The sequence below is a fragment of the Quercus suber genome, unplaced genomic scaffold (genome assembly GCF_002906115.3).
Source record: "Quercus suber isolate HL8 unplaced genomic scaffold, Cork oak 2.0 scaffold_498, whole genome shotgun sequence".
NCBI classification, from domain to species: Eukaryota; Viridiplantae; Streptophyta; class Magnoliopsida; order Fagales; family Fagaceae; genus Quercus; species Quercus suber.
The window spans coordinates 375,716-398,389 of NW_027069947.1; the positions used below are offsets into that span (position 1 = coordinate 375,716).

Below are 22,674 nucleotides of genomic sequence, written 5' to 3' on the forward strand. Positions count from 1 at the left end.
TTAAAAATTACTGTAATTAATAAAATTACTTTTTTTTTCTATAAAAATATTTATTTATTTCTATGTCTAATAATTTTTTGTAAAAATTTGAGAAAATGCTTCATGTTTTATTACGAGAATGCCCATATTTTGTTTTGGACAAATCTAAGCCTTATGTCATGCACACGTCTTTACATTTTGATTTTGTGTTCAAACCGTGGGAATCTAAACGCACTTGTAAAAAATAAAAAAAGAATATTGATTTTCATTTTTGAAATAAAAAAAGAGTATAATACAGAATACATAATGATTATACGTTAAGAAAAAAGGTCAATGTGATTGAGTGAAATGTTATAACTTGTAGCTCTACCTAACTTGAACATAATTAAAACGTATATAAAAATTAATGTTATATTGTTTTTTAAGTTGGGTTCTATATATATATATATATATATACATTTAATATGTTACAATATTTAATATTTTTCAATTATATTAATATTTTGTTAAATTCATTTTTGGTCATAACTTGTAAATTCTTTGTTTGATTATTTTACAGGTGCATTGCCTGCATTCCAGTTAGCTCCTTATCCTCAAATAGGAGATTTGGATTTGAAACTAGCCTACACAGAGGGAGAAAAATTATTAATGCCTTAATCTAATGATAAAAAGTAGTAATTATCATGTCACATACGCTCTAAATTTCAAATTTTATCACATGACTATCTATAAAATATTGTTATTCTTCCTTATTAAATTGACATAGTCACATAGATATAACATAATTTACCACCAAATACAAAACTTACCTTTTAAAGAAAATATTTATAAAAGTATCAGTACTTTTCCCACATATGGTTTGAGACTTTTTTTTTTTTTTAAATCATGTATCTCTCGAGATTCTTTTTATTAGTTTTTGTTACACATCATTGTTTAAAAACGTGGTAAAAGTGTTTTCCCCCCTTAAATTAATTTCCTTTTTTTCTCTCTCTTTCTTTTTCTAAGGTTTCAATGAGAGGAGAGTTACTCTCATCTCCCTCCGTCACTTACTTGTGATTGACGCAAGTGATATGAAGGGGTTAGTTTTGTCATCTCCAATTTCTCGAGGGTTAATAACATGAAATTAAGAGTTCTGAGACTTTGAAAGTCCATTTGAAATTAACTCAAAGCCCAATAATGGATCTTTTGCATATTGCACCCCCTTTTCTTGGAACCTCCTTTGATTTTTTGTGTTTCAAAGTTTTGTACTTGGTTGTTAATTGATCTATTTGTTTAGTGAATTTGGTTACGGGTAGTGATGGGTCGATGCATGGTGGTTTAATGGAGGAAGTGGTATGATGGTCTTATAAGTTTATGAATTAAGTATTGATAATGAGATAACTATAGGTGCTGATTTTAGGTGGTTTATGGAGTAGTCGTGGTGCTTGTGCGTATAACTTTTGCTTGGTTGTACCGTTGCATATGGTTTAGATAGGGAGTATGTTTTAGAATATTGTTAGAGAGAGAGAGAGAGAGAGAGAGAGAGAGAGGTTGCATTGAAATAATATTGGGGGGGGGGGGGGGGTTTATTTTTTTGAAATAGCTTAGAAGTGAGTTTTGAAAGCATATCATAGAACCTTAAAAGGTTAAAATATCAACTTTTAAATTACGTCTGGGCAAAACTAAAATTTAGGCTAGGTGAATTATTATTTTCCTTATTTATAATTTAAAATAACACTTCATTTATTTCAATAAAATAATGTTTTTCAATATATAGGTAGATAGTGGAGGACGGAGGGATCAACTTCAAACTACAGACATATAGCACCATTAGGATGGTATTACCATTGAGTTATCACTTGAATCTCAATGACATACAAGGTTAATTGAGTGAAACGTCGTTGAATTTTGAAGAGCGGAAAATATTTATTGAACGGTGACATATTCAACAAGCCAATCATTGATTGAGAACTGATTTTTTTTTCAAATGACATTTTTTCTTAATCTAGTATTTTTCTATTTAATTTGTTGCATAGATTTGAAAGTTTGAGTTTGTTTTCCTACTTGAGGTTTTCAAATAACAGAAAATTTTTTCGCTGTTTGTTTTCTTGAATGAAGGTATTAGTTTATGTAATTAATTATTTCGAATTATAACAAATATTATTGACTTTCATATTGACCAAACAAAGGGAAAAAAAATTCTTACTCATTTCTAAATTTGTAATCAAAGATTAGAAAATAAGTCACTTTTCCAAGAAATGAATAATTCATCTAAATACTTTTTTTTTCTTTTTTTTTTTATGAATGGATGTACATATAATGATTAATCTTCCATTGTTTTGATATTTGAAATAATTATAATGCGTAATTCAATCCTATGTTTAGGGAAAATTGATCATACAAAAACTTGTCTAGTGTAACAACAAATAAATTACATGCTAAAATTTTCAATCAAAACACTTAATAAATTGGATGAATCTTCCTCCAAATTGATTGGAAGGTAAACCTCTATTTCTTTTTAGAGAATCATTCGAGGGTATACTTTATCCTCACTTAAATTGTAAAGATAAAAGAATATAAATGAAAGGAAAAAAAAAAGGGGGGGCAATATGGTCCTCTAGAAGAGACCAGAATGGATAAGCAATTAAATATTTTCAAAGACGTTGGTGGTGGGAGTGGATGACACTGTAGGTACTCTCTGGCAGTAAGTAGTGAAAGAACAAACAAAAAATTGTGAGGTGTATGAAAATTGAATGAGTACGGAAACAAAATTTAAGAGAAAGAGAGAGAAAGAAAAGTGATAAAGTCTATATTGTCTATGCCTATGGTTATGACTCTGAATGAGTCTCACGACTCATGAATCAATGAATATGACTATAACACATGCACCGGGATTCCAGAAAACTGCTCCCCTCTCCTTCCGATGTGGGATTGGGTCCCACCCCTATCTCCTCTGTTAATTCGGACGTTTTTATTTTTAATATTTGTGTTTTTTAAAACCCACCATGCCACTATTCCTTACTTTTCTTGCTTTTATTTTTTATTTTTTATTTTTTTTTGTGGTTTTTGAAAACTGAAAAGTTAAATACAGAGCAGAACAAACTGCAACAAAATAAAAGAAAAAACAAAAAAGAAAGTAAGAAAGTAAAGAAAGTAAGAACGGAAATCGGTTTGCGTAACCACTACCACCGATTCTTTGATTCATTCATTCATTCTTTCATTCATTCATTTCATCCATTCTCTCTCTCTCTCTTTCTTTATTTCTTTAACACACTCCTCCTACTCTCACCGCACCATTCTTTCATCAACTCCAACCATTACTTACTCTCTCTCTTTCTCTTTCTCTTTCTCTCTCTGTCAGTTATCATACACCTCTGTGACCCATCTGGCTCTCTAAGTTCTTTCTTGCATTTTCCCAGATCGTTTTGATGGAACATCATTTTTGATCGTTCCCTCTTACCCTCCTTACCAAAAAGCTTGCATTTTTAAGGTATCTATCTACTTCACGTGCTATCTTCTTGTTCTTTTCTGTTGGGTATTTTTTTTTATACGTTTCTATGGTGGATTGAGAGTTGTGGTGGGATTACAGGATCTGGGGCATTCCTTGTCTTTCTTGAGAGTGCATCAAACAGGCTGCTTTATCTCAAGGTAACTTGGATTATGATGTTTTAGTATTTAGATTGCTTTTTATATGAACATTTGTGTGTGGATTCTCATATGTTTTTACAGATTGACCACAATCTTGGAGGAAATCTATTATCTTGCATAGTATGAGATTTTTTTTTTCCTTTCTTTCCTTTCTTCTGTCTGTTTATGTCATCTGAAAATTTTTGGTCAACTCACTTTTCTGATTACTAGATTCTCTCATCTTTGGTGTGAAGAAAATATTTTCAAGTTCTAATCTTGATTATTCAGCAAAACAAAAAAGTTCATTCTTTTGGGTTCTAATCTCTCTGTATATCTACTTCCCTCTATATGTCTAATTCACCTTTCTGGGTATCATGGATCCCTTGTCTCTCTCTAGTTTGCAATTGGGTTTATCTTATATGCATCTGGCTTTCTCAATCTTGACCACCATGACGTTTTATTTCTTTTCTTTTTTTATAAGCTTATCAGCTCTTATCTTTTAAACTTGCTTTTGCTCATGTGTTTTCCTTTTTGTTTGTAAGTCAATGGATTATCTGTTTAATATTTAATAATGTGTATATGTTATTTTTGTGTGTATATATGTATATATATACTTTTTACCTTTTTGGCAGTGTGGTTTATGGATTTCTTTGATTTCAAAGAATTAAATGGAATGTTTATGAATTTTTAGCAATATGCTATTTTTAGGTTTTGATAGTGCCACATAAAGAGCTGTGTTTTACATGTTATCTTAGAGTGGAGATGTTGTTTTTGGTCCCATCGTACTACTCCGGTTGGAAACCTAAGGCTGACTTCTTCATTCTTTTGTTTGTATGGTTATATTTATTAACATCTAAGTTTGTTAAATGGGTGAGAAATTCATCAAGTAGATTCAGATTTTATATAAAGAAGCCTTTGCTGAAGTTTTGGAATTTAATTATTTATGGTGTCACATTCTGTTTGCATGCTCATGAGGGCAAATATAATTTTTTTTTTTTTTTGATAGGTAATAACAATCTTTATTGATAATAAAAGTACAATGAGGTTACAATAGTAAACTCACTGCACAGAAATGAATACAAACCAATCAAATGGAAAAACTAACAGAATTAGGGAAGTCAAACAAAGAGAGACAATGCGTAAACTATGCATAGCAATAACAACTTATCTTTAATTGCTAGCTAGCAGTGTATCTCTAATGTCAAATGGAAAACTATATTGCACTTGGTAGGTTTGAATTGTATTGTAGTCATTGAAAATTCTCATCCATAGCCTGTCTCTAACTTTTTATGGGTTTTACCTCTAATGCTTATGGATTATCTGAAATTAATGTCAAATGTTTTAGGTGTATCACATAAACCGTCTTCCAAACACTGTGAATGAGATACAAATTTGTGAGTGTCTTGAATTATGCATCAAGACTAAAGCCTTAGATGATGAACCTAGCATGTATCGTATATGATCATTTCTTGAGAAGGAACCAGTCATTTTCGTGAATTTGTTCTTTGTATATAAGGTTTTCTGCCTGCATTCTTTAGAATTGCTAGAATATCAGCTGTTTCTAGCTTGTCATATTAAAACATTTTCCTCTTTTTTTGACAGGTAGGATTTCCACTGGTTATTTTACTCTAGTTCTTCAGGAGCAAGTAAAAAGAGGAATTTATTTTTCTTTGAGGAAAATGTTGGGAGGCAACAATGGCAATCCTGTGCATCCTGCTTTCCTTGATGAGAATCGTTTCCAGTTTCAGACTGATGCATCAAATAAGCTGCAGTTATTTGGCAGTCGTGAGTTCTCTTCTGCATTTGTTAGTGCAGTTATAATGCTTTGAATGTCATGACTCTATTCAATGCATACTATTATGTTTATCATATTGCTTATGGTATTGTTATAAGCTTTTATTGGGGATCTTTTGCCTTCATGCTGGAGTGTATTTTTGGATTCATAGGTTGATTAATAAGTACTGTAATTTTTCCTGATTATCATTTATAAAATTGCTTTCCTATTAGAGATGGAAAGTGGAAACAGAACCCATCCTTCCTATCTGTGCCTCATTTATGATGACACAGAGTGGCACATTGGTGGAAACCATTCTTGTTTTTTGTTTTATAGAATTTTTCCCTATCATCACCACCGTCACTCATCATCATCGCAAAATGTCTGTATTTGACCTTCTTTTACAAGCAGTCAGGATTTATTAACTTTTGAGATAAGGTTATGAGATTAAATAGTAGTGCAAAATGAATATTTTTAAAATTTAGATAAGTCAACCTTAGAAAAGAGGATAATAACATCATATCGACATGAATATTCTTTTACCGTTTTCTTTTTTGAATTTTTTTCCATATCTTCATCAACATTGCAGTTACTTTTTTGGAGTTTCTTTTACCTGTGACCAAAATCTTTATGCTTAAAGATGGATATGTTGGCATATTCTCTTTGAGAAATAAACAAAATAAAAAATTCTGTTATTCTTATGCTAGAAAGAGGTCTTTGTTACTGAAACTTTTTATTTTTTTTGTCTTTTGAAGTACTTATACTAATATCAATATTATCATCTTTTGGTCACAAATAATTGATCTTGGGTACCTGACACCAATATTACTAGTATTTGGAGCCTTGTTTTGGATGTAAATCAAACTAGAAAATCTGATTTATATTTGAAAGTAGATGAATACAAAATACTAATGAGACATTAAGCAAGTTTCTTAATAGGATCAAACCAGTAATATTTAATTTGTTATGCATAAGTTACAACATGTCCATTGTAGTTATCAAAATTTCATTGCCACTATCTAGAGCCTACCTCTTGCCAGCTATGAGCATAGAACTCATGTGAATAAAGCTGAGATGAGATGAAATATGACCATCATTTAACATAAATTTTCCAATATGATAAGAGGAAAAGATCACTTGCACAGTTGGTTCTAAATATATACACTTCTTGTGTATTGGACTGCATGGTCATTTTTTTTTTCCTTCCTTCTATATTTGTAATTTGATAGTCATATTTCCTCTTTTCCTTTTCTATATTTTCTGAAATGTAGTCACTGGTCTCTAGGCATAATGAATATGCATGTTATGATGCAGTGCCAGCTGGATGTAGTGTTGATCCGGTAAATTATTTTGGAAATGAGCATATTACTCCTATGCTTCGGCCAAATAAACGAGGCAGGGAAATGGAAGATATCTCAAGGCAGCAAAAACTTCAGATATCCTTAAATTACAATGCCTGTCAAGATGAAGTTGATCGCTCAGCAAGCATTCCAAACCCGAATGCTGTATCAACAGGGTTACGATTATCATATGATGATGATGAACGAAATTCGTCTGTAACTTCTGCAAGTGGAAGTATGACGGCTGCACCATCAATCATCTTGTCCCTTGGTGACAATATTAGGACTGAGCTTGATCGGCAGAAAGAAGAGTTTGACCAGTATATCAAAATTCAGGTATTGCTCCCCCCTATGTAATCGTATAAATATACATGTCGTACCAGTTTAGTGCCAAATGATTCTGGGTAACTGTTTAATTATAGACGATTGCTTTGCAACAGCTGTTCAATCATTGACAAAGTCTTTTTAATTTACTTTCCCCCATTCTTGATTTTATTGGCCAAAAGAAATTATTGATCTGTTTTTCCTGTTGAATTATAACCTTGTGTCATTTCAATTCTTTCTTTCCTAGTCAATTTGATTTTCTTCAATGAAATCCAAATCTGCTGACATTGGTATCTCAAATGAAGAATCCCCTTTGAAATAGTATACTTTAGATGTAAATATTTTGATGGCATCAATGTTTTTCATCAATGTTGTATCTTGGAGACCTGGCTGGAGGATTATGAATGATGGTTTTCGGTGCTCTAGCATCTGTACAGTATACTTTCATACTCGACTAAAACGGAATTTTCAAGCTGATTTTATAATATTCTTGTGATCATTTTCTGCTTTTTTTTTTAGTACATTTGAAATAATCTTTTCATTACTTTTCAACCAGGAGGAACACTTGGCAAAAGGGGTGAGGGACTTGAAGCAGAGACACATGGCTTCTTTCCTTGCCACTATAGAGAAAGGCGTAAGTAAAAAGTTACGTGAGAAAGAAATAGAAATAGATAACATGAACCGTAAGAACAAGGAACTGGTAGAGAAAATAAAGCAGGTAGCCATTGAAGCCCAGAATTGGCACTATAGAGCAAAGTACAATGAGTCGATTGTCAATGTCCTGAAGAGCAATCTCCAGCAGGCAATATCACAGGGCGCAGAACAAGGGAAGGAAGGATTTGGAGACAGTGAAGTTGATGATACTGCCTCATATATCGACCCAAACAACTACCTCAGCATTCCAGGTGGGCCTTCAAAATCTATTTCCAGGAATTACCAAGGCTTGAAGGAGCACATGACTTGCAGGGCATGCAAGGCAAGGGAGGTGTCTATGTTATTGATGCCTTGTAGGCACTTGTGTTTATGCAAGGACTGTGATGGGTTAATTAGTGCCTGTCCTGTATGCCAGTTGATGAAAACTGGTAGTTTCCAAGTGTACCTAGCCTAAATTATACCATGAAAATGAAAAATCAATTACTCTACATCCCTGAAATTGTGAATCATATGTGGGGAACCAATTATGTTCATAAATAGAGCACGTGTGATTTTTCTGTAGATACTTCCTTGTCTCTCTCTCCCTCTCATCTAGTGGATGTGAAACTAATGAGAAAAAGTTGGCATATCATAATCAACTAGGTGAACAATAAAAAATGTGAGCATTTTTATTGGCAAAGGAAAAAGCATATTTTGTGAATGTCATGTTGTTTGAGTTAATCTGGTATGCTTTTCACGTTTAATTTAATGAGTATACAAGGAAAGGCTGAGGGCCTCTGACAATGATTGGCTTGTTTCACCTATATTAGGACAGAGTTTACCCTTAATTCTTGGTGGAAAATCCTTTCAACCCCACTATAGGACTCAAGTCACTCAAATGACAATCCGATAATCTGCGTGTATTATTGGTAGCATGACATATTTAATGAGTCGTTTGACTTATTTAATTAATTTGATTAGCCAAATGATTTAAGGGACGTGCAAACGAGTATTTTTAGAGTATTAATTAATAATCCAGTTAAATAAAGTTTTTACGGGGAAAAAAAAAACAATTAATGTATTGATAGTTTTTTTCATTTTTCATAAAAGTGATATCAAAATTTTCTTAAAATAGATTATTAATCAATGCATTAAGAGCACTTGTTAGCATTTTTCATGATTTAATACATGAAGAAGTTTTTATTAATAACCATATGATGTATTATCTGAGATTCCTAATAAAAATTAGGCCTTATAAATCGTAGTTGCACAAATTAAGTGGCATTTCTTTTTGGTAGCAAGTAGCTATACCTTCCTAGTGCCAAGCAGCTACCATTTATAAAAGAAAATTTTCTTTTTGGTAACAAGCAGCTTTTTTTTTGAGAATCTGGTAGCAAGTAGTTATACTTACCTAGTGACAGGCAGGTACCATTTATAAAAGACACATGTAGCTTGTATAATTCCTTTATAAGTTTGGGTTTCAATTAAAACCACTAACATTTAAAATGGTTTCAAGTAGTACCCTCAAATGAATTACTGTGAACTGAAAGTAATAGAAATTCACACAAATTGTCACTAAATCCTATCTAAACACACACACACACACACAAATCCTTCCATGTGAAATAAATACATCCAATATACCATCTGACCTTATAGAGATGTGAAATTATACTATTGTCACCAAAACATTTACAATAAAATTACATATTATGCTCATGTCTAAATCAAATCATATTATACACTATAATAAAATTTTGTCATCCATTGTGGTTGGACTAAATGGACACCTTTATTTTTATTTTTATTTTTTCCTTTCCTTTCTACTTGTGCTCCTTATGTCATTTGGATACTATAAAGTATATTAAATAATCAGTAAAATAATTAGCATACTTAAGATCTGTTTGGGATCCATTTATTTTACTGAAATTAAAATTTTTTTATTGAAAGTACTGTAAATAAAGGTAAAAGTTACTTAAAATAGTATAGTGGGACCCATAAATAGTACCAAAAAATGCAGTAAAACCCATAAATAGTAGTAAAAATAAACTGAATAGTAAAATAAGTTGACAAAATTAATCATGTCAAACGGACACTTATTGCAAGGAAACTCTATCATTTAATTTTCAAATACTTAAAAAGAAATACTTCTCGAAATAAATTATACTACCAAAAGATTTGAAATATTTAAAACAAGTTCCATTATTTATTTTATATCATTTAAATGGTTATCATAATGATTTGTTGAATAAGAAATCTAGAATTCAATCCCCGTCTACACCAAAAACTGATTGGTGTCTTGGTCTGATGATAAAGAACTATTATCAAGAGCAGGGTTAAAACTATCTTAAAAAAAAAAAAAAAAAAAAGGGCTGAGTTTTACACTCATTAACATATTTTGCTTGAGATGAAATTTTTTTTGTTAAAGTTTCATTAAGTTTGGAAATACTATTCCAATTAACCAAAATCTCTACAAATTAGGAGAAGTTTCATTATTTATTTAAAATTATTTCAGTCATCAATCATAAATTTTTTGTTACAACAACAAAAGTTGGGTCTGACAATTGTGCCTGCTATAAGTACATTAAAAATAATAAAATAATTTGCTCTAACTTAAACTTTTATCAAAGTTTTAAGAAACTTGGTACTACTCTGATTAAAATTAAATATAAAAAATTTCAAGAAATATAAAGGAAATTTATTTATTTTAATAGTAATATATTAAAATAAATTGATATACAGGATATGCTTTCGTCACGTAATTTGAAATAACTTTTGTCATTTTATTTTTATTATCTATGTTACCGTTCAATTTAGATTATATTATTAAAATATGTTCTTAGTTTGTATATGAATTTTCTTAATCTGTGCACTGCACAGATATAATACTAGTTATTATTATTATTATTATTATTTTAAATATAATACTAGTTTATTATAAACTTGAGACATATTCAATCAGACCAATTTAATCGAACACTTATGTATACAATTACCTAGCACTAAATGTATATTATATTATAAATATTAGACATGGAATCATATCTTAATTCTATGTATATATATATATACACACATATTTACTTATATTAAATTATATAATCAAAATCACGCGTCCTTAATACATTTCTTTTTTTATTTTTAATTATTATTATTTTTGCTAAAGACCTGGATTTATTTCCTTAAAATAGAAAATGTTTGTTCATAATCTATTAGCACAAAGAATTCCAATATAAAGTTTCTAAAATTTCAAAATACAAAATAAAAAATATTGACAAGGTTAAAGAACAACATATCTTTAATTTAAACAAAAAATTTGGAGAGAACTCACTGCTTAGAACCAAGAGTGTCTCTTGGGTTATGGTTGCATTTGTTGTCCCAATGTATTAGAAGGGGAATAGAAAAGGATGCGAGGAAACAAAAAGAAGAGAAGTAGAGAAGAGAAGAAGCCAATGATCTCTAACCCAATTGATACCTCCTTCCCTTGTAGATGTTAGGTGTAAGGTGAGATTGCGAATTTAAGACTCATTAGATGAATGCCAATAGAGAGAGAGAGGAGATAAGAGTAGACCAAAACTTATGTGTGACCCAAATTTTGAAAGGAGAGAGGTCATGGACAAAGCAATTTTCTTGTACACAGTGTTTTCAAGAAACTTGAGGTAAAACAAGTTCAACAACTTGCTAGACTCAGACCAAATCTAAAAAATTAAAATAAAAAATAAAATATATAAACTCATATTTATATATTGCAAAATACATCCAATTCATTGATTAAATACGATTCATATGATACGCATGTTTGTACCTCATGATTCATGAGCCTACTTAATATGCACTTAAGATATCCCGCCTTTAAGATTTTTTTTTGTTGCTTCTAGTTATTACGCTGAAAGGCATTACATTACAGAGAAGTGTTACGCAAAGAGTGGTTTTTATTTTTTATTATGGCAAGCCATCCTGCATCCCTTCACTTAAACTCGCTTGAATTCTGATACTTGGGCGACTCAGTTGTTGTTTGGTTGTTCTTTCAGACTCCTCAATTGGTGGCAGCTGGTATAGTTGTTTGTGGGTCAATGAGAAAGGAAAAAATTGCAGGTCTTAAAGAGTGTTTTTTGGTTAGGATGACTCCATGCAAAAGCAGGGGCACCGGCTAATTAGCTCGGCTACTTAAAGGCATTTGTATTTTAAAAGCATTCACATCAGTTAGTCTAAATTCTTCTGTCTATTTTACACTAAGAACCTATTTTTTCTATTTTACACAGTCACTTTTACAAAATAACTACATTAGTCTATCTATTTTACACACTATTTCAATTTAATAATCAAATTTTTTATTATTTTTTTTACCTTTAATTCCTCCGGTTCTCTCTCATTAGCCTCTCTTGGTTTCTCCATCCTCTGTATTCTTCCCTTCCCTAATCTCCTTCCCTCAACCCATAAAAGAATACATGTGGTCTCTCTCTTGCAACCTGATCTCCGTCCTCTGTTTCTCAATCTGACCTAGCCAAAACCCCACTAATCTTTGTCAACCCACCATTAATCTCCATTCTCTGTTTCTCAATATGACCCATGCATTTGGAACAACAAAGTTGTGGACCTTCTCACGAAACCCAAAACAAAAACTTAGAAACTGCTGTCTTCTCAAAGTCACTCCTCTCCTCTTCCCCTCTCTCTTCTGATCTCTCCCTTTTGTTAAACCCTTCTTCTCTTCAATCAAATTTTCTTTCTTTGTTTCTTTCTTGTTCCTTTGGTTTAGGCTTTAAAGTTAGGCATCTATGGAGACCCAATCAGAGGGTAACAACCAAGACAGCATAGGTCGAATGAAGACCCAATCAGAGGGTTTTTTGGGTTGAGGTGATATGGGTTTTCTAGATTGAGGCAAAGCAGGATTTCTGGGTTTTTTGGGTTTCCTTTGAATTTGGTTTGTGTTTTTGTTTATTTTGGGTTGATTTTTTTGTTGATTTTAGTTTAATTTTTTGTTGATTTTTGGGTCAATTTTGTGTTAAATTGTAAGCTGTTGTGATTGGCTACAGTTGTGATGGGGGGTGTTGCTAGGTTGTGGTGGTGGGTGGTGCTGTTGCAGTGGTGGTTGGACAATGGTTGGTGGTCGATCAGTTTTGTCCCATTTAGAGGAAGAGAGAGAGAGAGAGAGAGAGAAGTCAGATGGAGAAAGAAGAGAGGTGAGAGAAAAAAATATATAAAATAATGATATGCACAGCTACAGTAATACACAGTTACTGTAATAGATGTGTAAATATACACACTTATGCACCCACTGATGTGGGCTGTTTTTGAACAAAAATGTGTAAATTTAAGCACTTTTTCTATTATACCCACTGATGCAATTGCTCTAAGGTTGTCATCACTAATGCTGTGTATCTGGAAAACGTATAGAAATATAGCCAAGCAGCCATTGCAAAGTCATTATCTGGCACTATCTTGAACCTGTACCTACTTTTTTTATTGGTAATTACACATGCATCCAGTAGTTTATATAATCCCACCACCTCATCCTCCACCTTACTCTTACAAAGTGAGCAAGTGCCATATATTTAAGAAAATGACTCTTAAACCTGTACCTACTGACTCTTTAAAGAACTATCTTACAAAGTGAGCTAGTCCTGTTTAAGTTAGAAACTGTTGACTCTAAAACCTGTACCTAGTTACTCTTTAAAGAACTCTCTTACAAAGTGAGCAATGCCATTTAAATTAGAACTCATTTATTCTTGAACCTGTATCTACTTACTCCTTAAAGAACTCTCTCACAGAGTGAGCGATGCCATTTAAGTTGGAACTCATTGACTCTTAAACCTATACCTACTTGCTCTTTAAAGATTTTTTTGGCAAATTTTGAAGGAGATTCTAACTAAACTTCTCTTATAGCCTTCTAATTCTTGTGCTTAATATAATAAATTAATCTCTGGGATTTAATAGCCATTTTGAGTCATTCTCAAGTACCATCTCACTGCATATGCACAGTTAATTTTTACAATTTTTATACATAGCACTTCAAGTCCCGGCTATGTGCACTCTATGCACTTCTGCATAGATCAATTAATGCCATATCTTTTTTTAGGAGAGAGAGAGCGAGAGATGAGGGTGGGGGAATGTGTAACATCTAATACTATGTCAATGACACAGAGGGAAGCCGAAAAAGGGGAAAGCTGAAGAGCAGATGTCATGACATTATTACTGAAAACAAATGTTTCAGGAAAACCATTCAAAAATCATTGAAAAATTAGAGCATATGTCCCATGAAAAAGCAGAATAGAGAGGCTCCAATATAGGCACTTATGTGTTTTTCTTTTTTTTTTTTGTTCTAGGCATATCAAGAACTTAAATTGAGCTTGGTAGGCCACAAGGACTTGGGTAAATGATAAACAGAAGAATAGGAAATTCCTCTTCATTTTCCATAGAAATATATTGTAACCAATACATGATCTCTTTGGACTCAATTATGCAAAACTGTGTAATCTATATATCACAAAATTTTTACAATGTTGAATATTGTTCTTATGAAGACTTTAAGGATTACAAGATACACATACAGAAGGGAAAAAAGAAAAAGAAAGAGAAAAAGAAATGAGGACATAGCATTTACATTATAAAAATTTGATGGATGTAGCTTACAGGCGTGCGCATGTAGGAGGTTTAGGTGAGATGAAAAAACACCTTGTAGAAAAAACTCAGCTCTCTTCATCTTTCACAATCTGTTAGATTCTTCTTCTATTGTCTACTCGAGGTTTCTTTGATGCAGACTCAGCTTGTAGATGCTCACTACTTGATTGAATCTAGACAGAAAAAGAAATTGTTTTCAAAGTTCCACACCTAAAACAATTTTCAAAATCCAAAACTAGTGAGAAGCTTTTGGAAAAAAAAATTATGCAATAGAGGGTTATCACCTTATTGAACTTCTCCCTTACCAACCTAACTGTCCGATTCATTGATTGAGATTCAAAATAATCCTGAAATTAATTAGAAGACAGAGGCACAAATGTTAGCCCCATATCATATATAACAGCTAACTTCTACAGAATTTCACAAAAATATCCAAATTCAACTTAAGGTGTGCTATTAACCTGGAAGCCATACATATCATCCAATATATGATGTACAAAAGATTCTGTGGTATCTAACTATAACAGTTACAAGATTTATAAAAATAAATAAATGATTAGTTCAAGGATGATAAACCTCAACCATTAATTAAATAGTCACCAAAATGTAAGTCCCTTACTGACTTACAAGGAGATAACAAAGAATGGAGGTTTCTATGAGGCTATGACCATGCATGAGGAATCTTAAAAAAAACATTCCATTTCAAGTAGGATTTATTTTAAAAGAAGTTGCAATGGTGAAAGGCAATTCCTCAATTCAAAAATGCATCTTAAAGAGTGAGACTTAGTAACAGAATGAATATGTTACAACGCCAAAGCACAAGAAAAGTAAAAAAAAAAAAACCTTGTCAGAGGAAACTTGAGTGATTGGAGGTTTATTAACTAAATCCCTAGAGCTCCTGCAGAAAGCATAGAAAATCCATCAATTACAACAATAGGAAACAGCTGATGACAGCTCTATGGGGAAAATACAGCAGAGCAAATTTAAACAGGATACCACCTTTGGTTAGAATTTAACTGTTGGGGAATGCAGTTCATTTGTGAGGAATTTGGAAGGTAGTTGATCTCTGATGGAGTTGCAACTAGTGAAGCCTCAGTTGAAACACCTGGGATAGAACCAGGAGGCCCTTTGGATCTTGCGGCTGAGAACAGAATGATAATGCAAATAAGACACCCAAAAAAAAAAAAAAAAAGAATTCATTTGAGAAACACAGAAGATGGCCCTATTGCATGCCTCACAGATACAGTTGTTAAAATCATGCCTACTATACACGAAAACGTACGATTTAATCGTGCTAGGACCTCCCTTCTCCTCCCTTCTAGCTTATCCTTTGTGTCAGAGAGACTCTCAAATTGAGGTGCATATGAAACCTGCAGCCGATTCCCAAGGAAAACAAACTCGTCCAATTTTTTCTTTGCAAACCTATCAAACATAAATATTGATTCTGTTCATCCGTTATCAAGAAAATGTGGTACTCAATTTAATGTCTAGGAAGCATGGACACTTCATTTAGGGTGTCATACCCATGTTATACCAGTGTTGTACCAACCATTTCATTTCATGTTATAATATTTCTGAAATTAGTCGTGTCATACCCGTGTCCGTGCTTCTTAGTTTAATCTATCTATTAACAATTCAAACCATTGGCTAGCATACTCCAAAGTACTAACTGGGTTTTACTTATTTAATCACCTGGCACTGCTGACAAGGTGAAATTTGATCCAGTAAACATCAGTGAAAGGCTCGCAGTCCTCTGCATCCATTGGCTTACACCTAAAGATAAAAGCAACACACAAAAAACAATCCCCACCAAAAAATAAATACTTAAAATGGCAAACAAAGATTTTAATCTGTGAAAATAATGAACAATGTGTCACAATTTGGTTTTCTCCTTGAATTACCAATTGGGTCATTCTCAGTTTCCATAATTTTGGTTTAAAAAAAAAATTGTTGAACTTACTCTTCAACATCTCCATAGGAGGAGAACAATTTGAACAAGTCATCCCCACAACCTAATGCTGGAACATTCCTCACAATCAGATACCTGCCTTAGATAAATATGCACCAAAAAAAAAAAACAATAGTTATTGAAAGGTTTTTACATTACTTCCAAATTTTTAGTAAGAAAACACAAGAGAGAGAGAAAGTGAGAGAGACCTGGATTCGTCACAAACTGTATAGACGCGAACTGCCGGAGGCTCGTCTTTGTATGGAGCCATTGTCCTACCTTCTTCGTTTCTGCAGTATTAGAGCATTCACATTGGTAGAGCCATAAATTTAGCAATTTGGCATCACAAAATGCTACTTTATCTATTTTACCACCTCAATTTACAAAACACCCAATATCAGTGGTTTTATTTTAGCTTTCAATACAAAAAAAATAATATAAATAACATAATAAAATAATATATCTACTACAATAAAATAATATATCCATTACAATAAAATTATATATCCACTACAATAAATAGCAATCACAACTGCAGCCACCACAACCGCAACCGCAACCGCCACATAATAGCAAATAATCGCCTAGTGTAACAATAATATTTTTTTAATCCCAAATTATATATATATACAAATTTTTTTTTCACTAAAACAATTTCTCAATTGCCAGGAAACAGTCTTATTAGAGTAAACTATCAACCCATCAACAACCATTTACATAAAGCATATATGTACTCTCTGGTGACAACCTCTTCCTTTGCTGCCCTTGTCTACCATTTTTGCAGCTTTTCAATTTTATTTTTGTTTTTATGTAAACTTCACTGACTGAGGCTGGAAATTGTAATGCTTTGGAAACCAAATCAACTCTATACTGACATAAAACATAAAACCCAAAGCACCTATCAATTCCATACTTTCAAAACAGAAACTCAGTAGCAAACACACCACCACCACCTATAAAAACCAAAGCTCATGTTGCGCTCCTGAGTTTTACATGGGAAAATCTATCAAATCTATAAACTACAACACAAAATGATCAAACCCCATGTGAAATTTACAAGTCTACCAACTCCATTAAACCCAATGCCACCACCAACGCCAAAATTTCACACGCACACACAACCGAGCATCATACCCATCCTCAATGGACAAAATTTCACATGGGTTTCGATCGGGATAAATAAACTTTGGGGGAAAATCGAAGCGTACCTGAAATGGGTTTCGATTGGTGCCGTTGGAAAGCCCTTTCCCTGCGTCGGTGAAGTCAACGAACAGAACTCTTCTCCTTACTGAAGGGGTGGGTCGGAGCTTGGCAGGCTTTGCGGGTCTGTCGGCGGCTGGGCAGGCGGTGGAGGAAGAAAGAAAAATCATAGGGAAGAGTGGAGAAGTGAAGATCGTGAGGAGAGTTCATCCAACCATTTTTTCACAATTACAAACTTATACCCAGGTCTCTCAAAGAGAAAAACCATTCCTCTCTATGTACACCACCCCCAACACAACACAAAATTGAAGAACATAAATGTTGTAAACTCTAACTAGTGTCCCCTTTTACTCCCCAAATATATCCTTTCGTCCTTTCCCCAATATTTATTCATTTACACATTAGATAGGAGCAAAACCCACGGCCCAAAAAAAAAAACCCTCTTCTTATCTCTCCAATTTATCACCCTCCCCAGAATAAAATTGAAAATAAAGGGAAATGAGAAAAGCAACCAAAAAAAGAGCTATTTGAAGATGACCCCCAAAATGATCCTGCAAAATTTACCTTGGCTTCGGTTGTGAACCGACTGACCATAATGGTTGGACAAGCCTTTGTGCTGATGGACTACCTAGTAACATAGCCTGACCATATGTTTTGTGTTTGTAGTATATAGCAAAGAATGTATTCCCTTAATTAAGTAAACTATTTAGCTAATAATAAGGAGAATGGCATTTTGGGTAGGTTGGGTTTTATGGTGATCAAAATGCACTATTAATTAGAAGCTGTGTTTGTTTGAATCTTTTAAGCTATTTCTTAGTTGTATTTGATGGTTGTGTTTATAAAGGTTGTTCCTTAGTTGTTTTCATGTTTTATTGTATTATAATAGATGAAAGGAAACAGTTCAATTAATGAAGATAGCCTTTGGACATCACAACTTGATAAACTATTTATTGACATAATGTTGAAAGAGATCAATAAGGGAAATATGGCAGATGGGCAATTCAGTTCCGATACTTGGAAGAAAATGTTAGCTACATTGAATGAATTAGGTAAACGGAGTTTTACAATGGCACAATTCAAAGGGAAGTTTAATAGGATGCGTTTACTACATCGTGAGTTTTCTACACTCATAAATCATACTGGTTTTGGTTGGGATGCTAAAACCAACACTGTTCATGCACTTGAGGAGTCATGGCAAAATTATTGTCGGGTAAATATCGTTGAATACAATACATTGTTTTATTTTGAAACATTATCCCCCATCATTTTTTTTTTCTTACTAGATGTCTTTTCTATTTTTAGGTGTTAGGGTTTGTGCCCTAAAATCCAATTTATTGGCATGTCATGAATAATTAAGTTGTTTAATTGCATGAGACCATTTATGAACTAATGGGACATTATCTTAGTCCATGAGATGCATAGTATGTGATTTATGTGAAAAGTCACAGAAAGATATAAATCACAAGTTCTTTGTAAACTCAGAATTTTAGTTCGTAGTCGGTGATGAAATTGGGCATTTCATCTGCGAAGACTATAACATATCAACTAAGATGATTTGTCTTGATCATGGAAGTGGAGACTTCTAGTTGGTATGTTGATATGTTTTAAGAGTTAAGACATATTGAACTGGACCGCTGTGAGATTTATTATTCTCCTAATGACTGTCAAATGAATAATAAAGCTCACGACTTCTATTTACATCAACTCTAAATCCTGAGAGAATAATGGACCTGATCATGAGATGTAGGTTGCTTTGATATATCAGGAGTGAGATCTATAAGTTATGGTCAAAACCTCAGTATGTTGGGCAGCCGCATTTAGTGTTGATGGGACATGTATTTTCAAGATGGAATTCATAATCTCTTAACGGAGATATAAAATATTCTCTTGAGATAAGTTTAATGGGTTTGGTTATTCAGAGTGTTGGGCCCAACCACTTTAGTAAAGAGTTACTAAAGTATATATTTATGGAATTGGATTTCATAAATATATGATGAATAACATAAAGGATTAAACCGGGTACTCAAGGATTAAGATGTAGTAACCTTCAAAGTGGCAGTCAATATTAATGACTTTGTATTACTACGAATATTTTAATGAAGGGGTTGAATGTATAATAAAGTCTTGGGAAATAATTTATAGATAAGGCCTAGAGTGCAATTATATTCTTATAGTGGTATTGAATATAATTAATGGTAACTTTGGACTTGTCAAGAGTTGACGGAAAAGCCCAAGGCCCATTGGAGCTAGTGTCTTATTGGTCCCTTTGGTCCCATCTCAAGCCACAAACTAAAGCCCAATTGGGTAGGCCCAAAAGGCTAACCCAATTAGAAATCAGTCATTATTTAATAAGTGTTATTAAATAAAGAAACTATGAGAATGGTTTTAACGTACGTAAGATACAAAGAAAAAGAAGTCAGTTTTTCTCCACAAGGAGAAGGAGAAGGATTTTTCTTTGGGAATCTATGTACAAAAGACTGATTGAGAGACCACACATCTTGGGCACCACGTGGAATTGAGATGAAGATTGAAGGTATTCTCAAGTTTGGTTTTGAAATCCACTGCATCAAGGTACACTTTCTATTCTTTGATTCTAGAATTCATGGTTACATGTTTATCTTTCATGATTGAAGTAGATCCGTGTTTTTGTTGCTTCCGCTGCGTGTGTTTTTGTATGAGATACAAAATCCCAACAGTTGAAAGGGTCATTGATCAACCATCTCTCCGCGAAACTAATATTCCAATAGAGTTTGCATAAAGGATTGAAACTTTTTGCTTTCAACTCTTGAGGATGCATGCGAGAACATTGTAAAGGAGTTCTATGTCAATGCCATTGTTGACGGAGAAGAGTTAAAATGTTGGGTTAGAGGAAAGAGTTTCTTAGTAACACCAATTTATTTGGCAGAAATCTTACACATTAACTGGCCAATACTCCTCATACCACCAGTATATGATGAGCCGAATCTAGATGAAGAAGTTCTTAGAAAAGCTTTAGGAGCTAATTTGAAATTCTCCTCCAATAGGAAGTCAATTAGTGTGGCATCCCTTTCTCTAGAATTGAGATTGCTCACAATGATCATGTGTAGCAACCTCTATCCTTTATCAAGCACCAAGTATATGAATCTCGGTCGAGCATTATTCTTGCATGATCTGATCACTGACGAAGAGATTGATGTGTGCTCTCATATTTTCCACATCTTGGCCAAAACGGTTGACAGGACTACTTCAAGGAATTATATTCCTTTCTATCATCTTATCTCAAGGATTTTGAAGCTCAAAGGTGTTCATCCCTCGGAAGATAAGCGCCCATACCTAAGGCCAAGTCCAATTTACATTCGTACTCTCTATGCAAGTATGAGTCACACCAAGAAGAATACTAAGCAAGAAAGTCATGCGACTCTGGGAAGCTCAAGCTCTACCCCTCATGCCTATGATGAACAGTTAGACAACATCATGGCTGCACTTCAAGAGATTTATACCAACATATCCGAACTATCTACTATCATGTACTCCCCAGCACATTCGTTTTGATACAAAGTTCACATCTCTCCAAACTCAGATGGACGAAATTCAAAGGAAGTTAGAAGAAAATGGAGACTAGCTATTCCATGACAAAAAGGGGGAGACGGTATCATTGATAGGGGGAGAGTAGTGATAGGGGGAGGGGAAGCTAGAAGTTACTGCTGGTTTATGTTTATCGTTTTTACTGCTTTTGTTTAAAGCTTAAATACTTTTTTTTTTAATTTCAATTTATTTTCAGTATTTGTGTTTACCTTACTACTTTTGTAGCATTTTTTGTACTTTTAAGATATTGCTAATATGTCTTAAGTGCATCACTTTTGTACCCTGGTAGGATTTTGTATCCTAGATGCAATTGGACATGCAATTGATCCTTGGGATTGTTCTTAATTGCATTGCGTGTTCGAATGAGCATTTACTTGCTAAATGTTTATTGTAGTCATTCTTTAATGACTGTTTTTGTATGATCAAGATATGCTTACATGTTTTACAGTGTTTACAAACTTGATTGCACTTTACTTGCTCATGTACGTACCTTATGTTCAACTTGTCATAAGCTTAATGAAAGTTTTTTTTTTTTGTGTGCAAGTGTTTCAGGTTACAGGTATATACGTGCAAGTGCTTCATAGCTTCTAGATTAAGTGTGAGTGAGTTTTGCCACTGTTCCTAAACTCACGTTTAAGTCTAGAGTTTGTTTTAGGGGTTTTGTCACAGAATAGCCAAAGGGGGAGATTGTAAAGTTGTTGTTTACAACTATGTGTTTTGTTGGCAGTTATTCCGTGCCAAATTTTATTGTAATTTTGTTCAATCTTTTGTACCCTGTATTTTTTTGTGGGATTTGATTGTAAGGTTTGTGTGATAGAGAGAGAGAGTGTGAAGACTCAAGCAATTGAAGATTGAAGAATTTTCGCGGGTAGCTCGCGACCAAGCATCCTGCGAAGTGACTCATGTGCCTTGCACATGCTAGAATGCGAAGAGTCAGGCCAGGATGGAGACAGTTGTGTCTCGTGAGTATTTCACGGTAAGGCCTTCCCGCGAGAAATTCTGTTCTGCCAACCTGTCTATTCTGACATACACTTTCTGTGCCTACACTATATATACTCACAGTACCCATAAATGTTGAGGAGTACTTCTGAGAGAAAACCCTAGCCAAACACCTTGAGAGTTAAAGATTGTTATACCCACAATCCTCTACATATTTTCTTGTGGAATTTCCTTAACTCCTACCTCTCCATTTCCATATCATTGAGAGGTTGATAGCTCAAACACTTATTACACCCTTTCAGAGTGTCAAGTGAAGTTTTGGTGCTGCTGGGAAGTATTGGAAGAAGCCAAGGATGGTAGATGCAACATGGAGCTTGTTGCGGGATCCAGAGAACTAGACAAGACATGGTTCCGAGAAGCCTTGTTAGAGTAGGAGCTTGGAGAGTTTAGGTACATCGGGTAGATTAGGGTTGGAGGGTCTTTTGCTAACCCATGTATCCCAACTGATTGTCTAGTGAATCGATTTCCGCTTAGAGGGCGGCGGAGAGGTTTTTTGCCGAGTTCTTTGATTTCCTCTTCGATAACACATCGGCATGTTATCTTGTGTTTGCATCTTTCTTCCCTACTCTTTTACTTTCCATTTTACTGCTGTGATGCTTTGATTATAGATTTGAGTAGCTTGTTTGTTTATCTGCTCGATTTTATACTATTCCGCATTTAGTATTTAGTTAGTGTAAAATCAATCGAGC

The 22,674-nt window shown here is 33.5% G+C and overlaps 2 protein-coding genes across 2 annotated transcripts; one reads left to right on the top strand and one right to left on the bottom strand.

Annotated features, from left to right (window-relative positions):
* The first annotated feature begins 3,048 nt into the window (after positions 1-3,048).
* On the top strand, positions 3,049-8,238 carry LOC136063202 (E3 ubiquitin-protein ligase BOI-like). Its single transcript, XM_065763226.1, has 5 exons — positions 3,049-3,448; positions 3,548-3,606; positions 5,188-5,370; positions 6,674-7,035; positions 7,580-8,238. The coding sequence occupies exons 3-5, from the start codon at positions 5,265-5,267 to the stop codon at positions 8,129-8,131; spliced, it is 1,020 nt and encodes a 339-aa protein (XP_065619298.1). The 5' UTR covers positions 3,049-3,448; positions 3,548-3,606; positions 5,188-5,264; the 3' UTR covers positions 8,132-8,238.
* A 5,792-nt stretch (positions 8,239-14,030) lies between these two features.
* Positions 14,031-18,154, bottom strand: LOC112034008 (uncharacterized). Its single transcript, XM_065763228.1, has 9 exons — positions 17,431-18,154; positions 16,432-16,512; positions 16,235-16,318; positions 15,967-16,047; positions 15,557-15,696; positions 15,274-15,415; positions 15,118-15,172; positions 14,559-14,621; positions 14,031-14,447 (listed from the first exon to the last, which is right to left on the bottom strand). The coding sequence occupies exons 2-9, from the start codon at positions 16,491-16,493 to the stop codon at positions 14,370-14,372; spliced, it is 705 nt and encodes a 234-aa protein (XP_065619300.1). The 5' UTR covers positions 16,494-16,512; positions 17,431-18,154; the 3' UTR covers positions 14,031-14,369.
* Between the last annotated feature and the right edge of the window lie 4,520 nt (positions 18,155-22,674).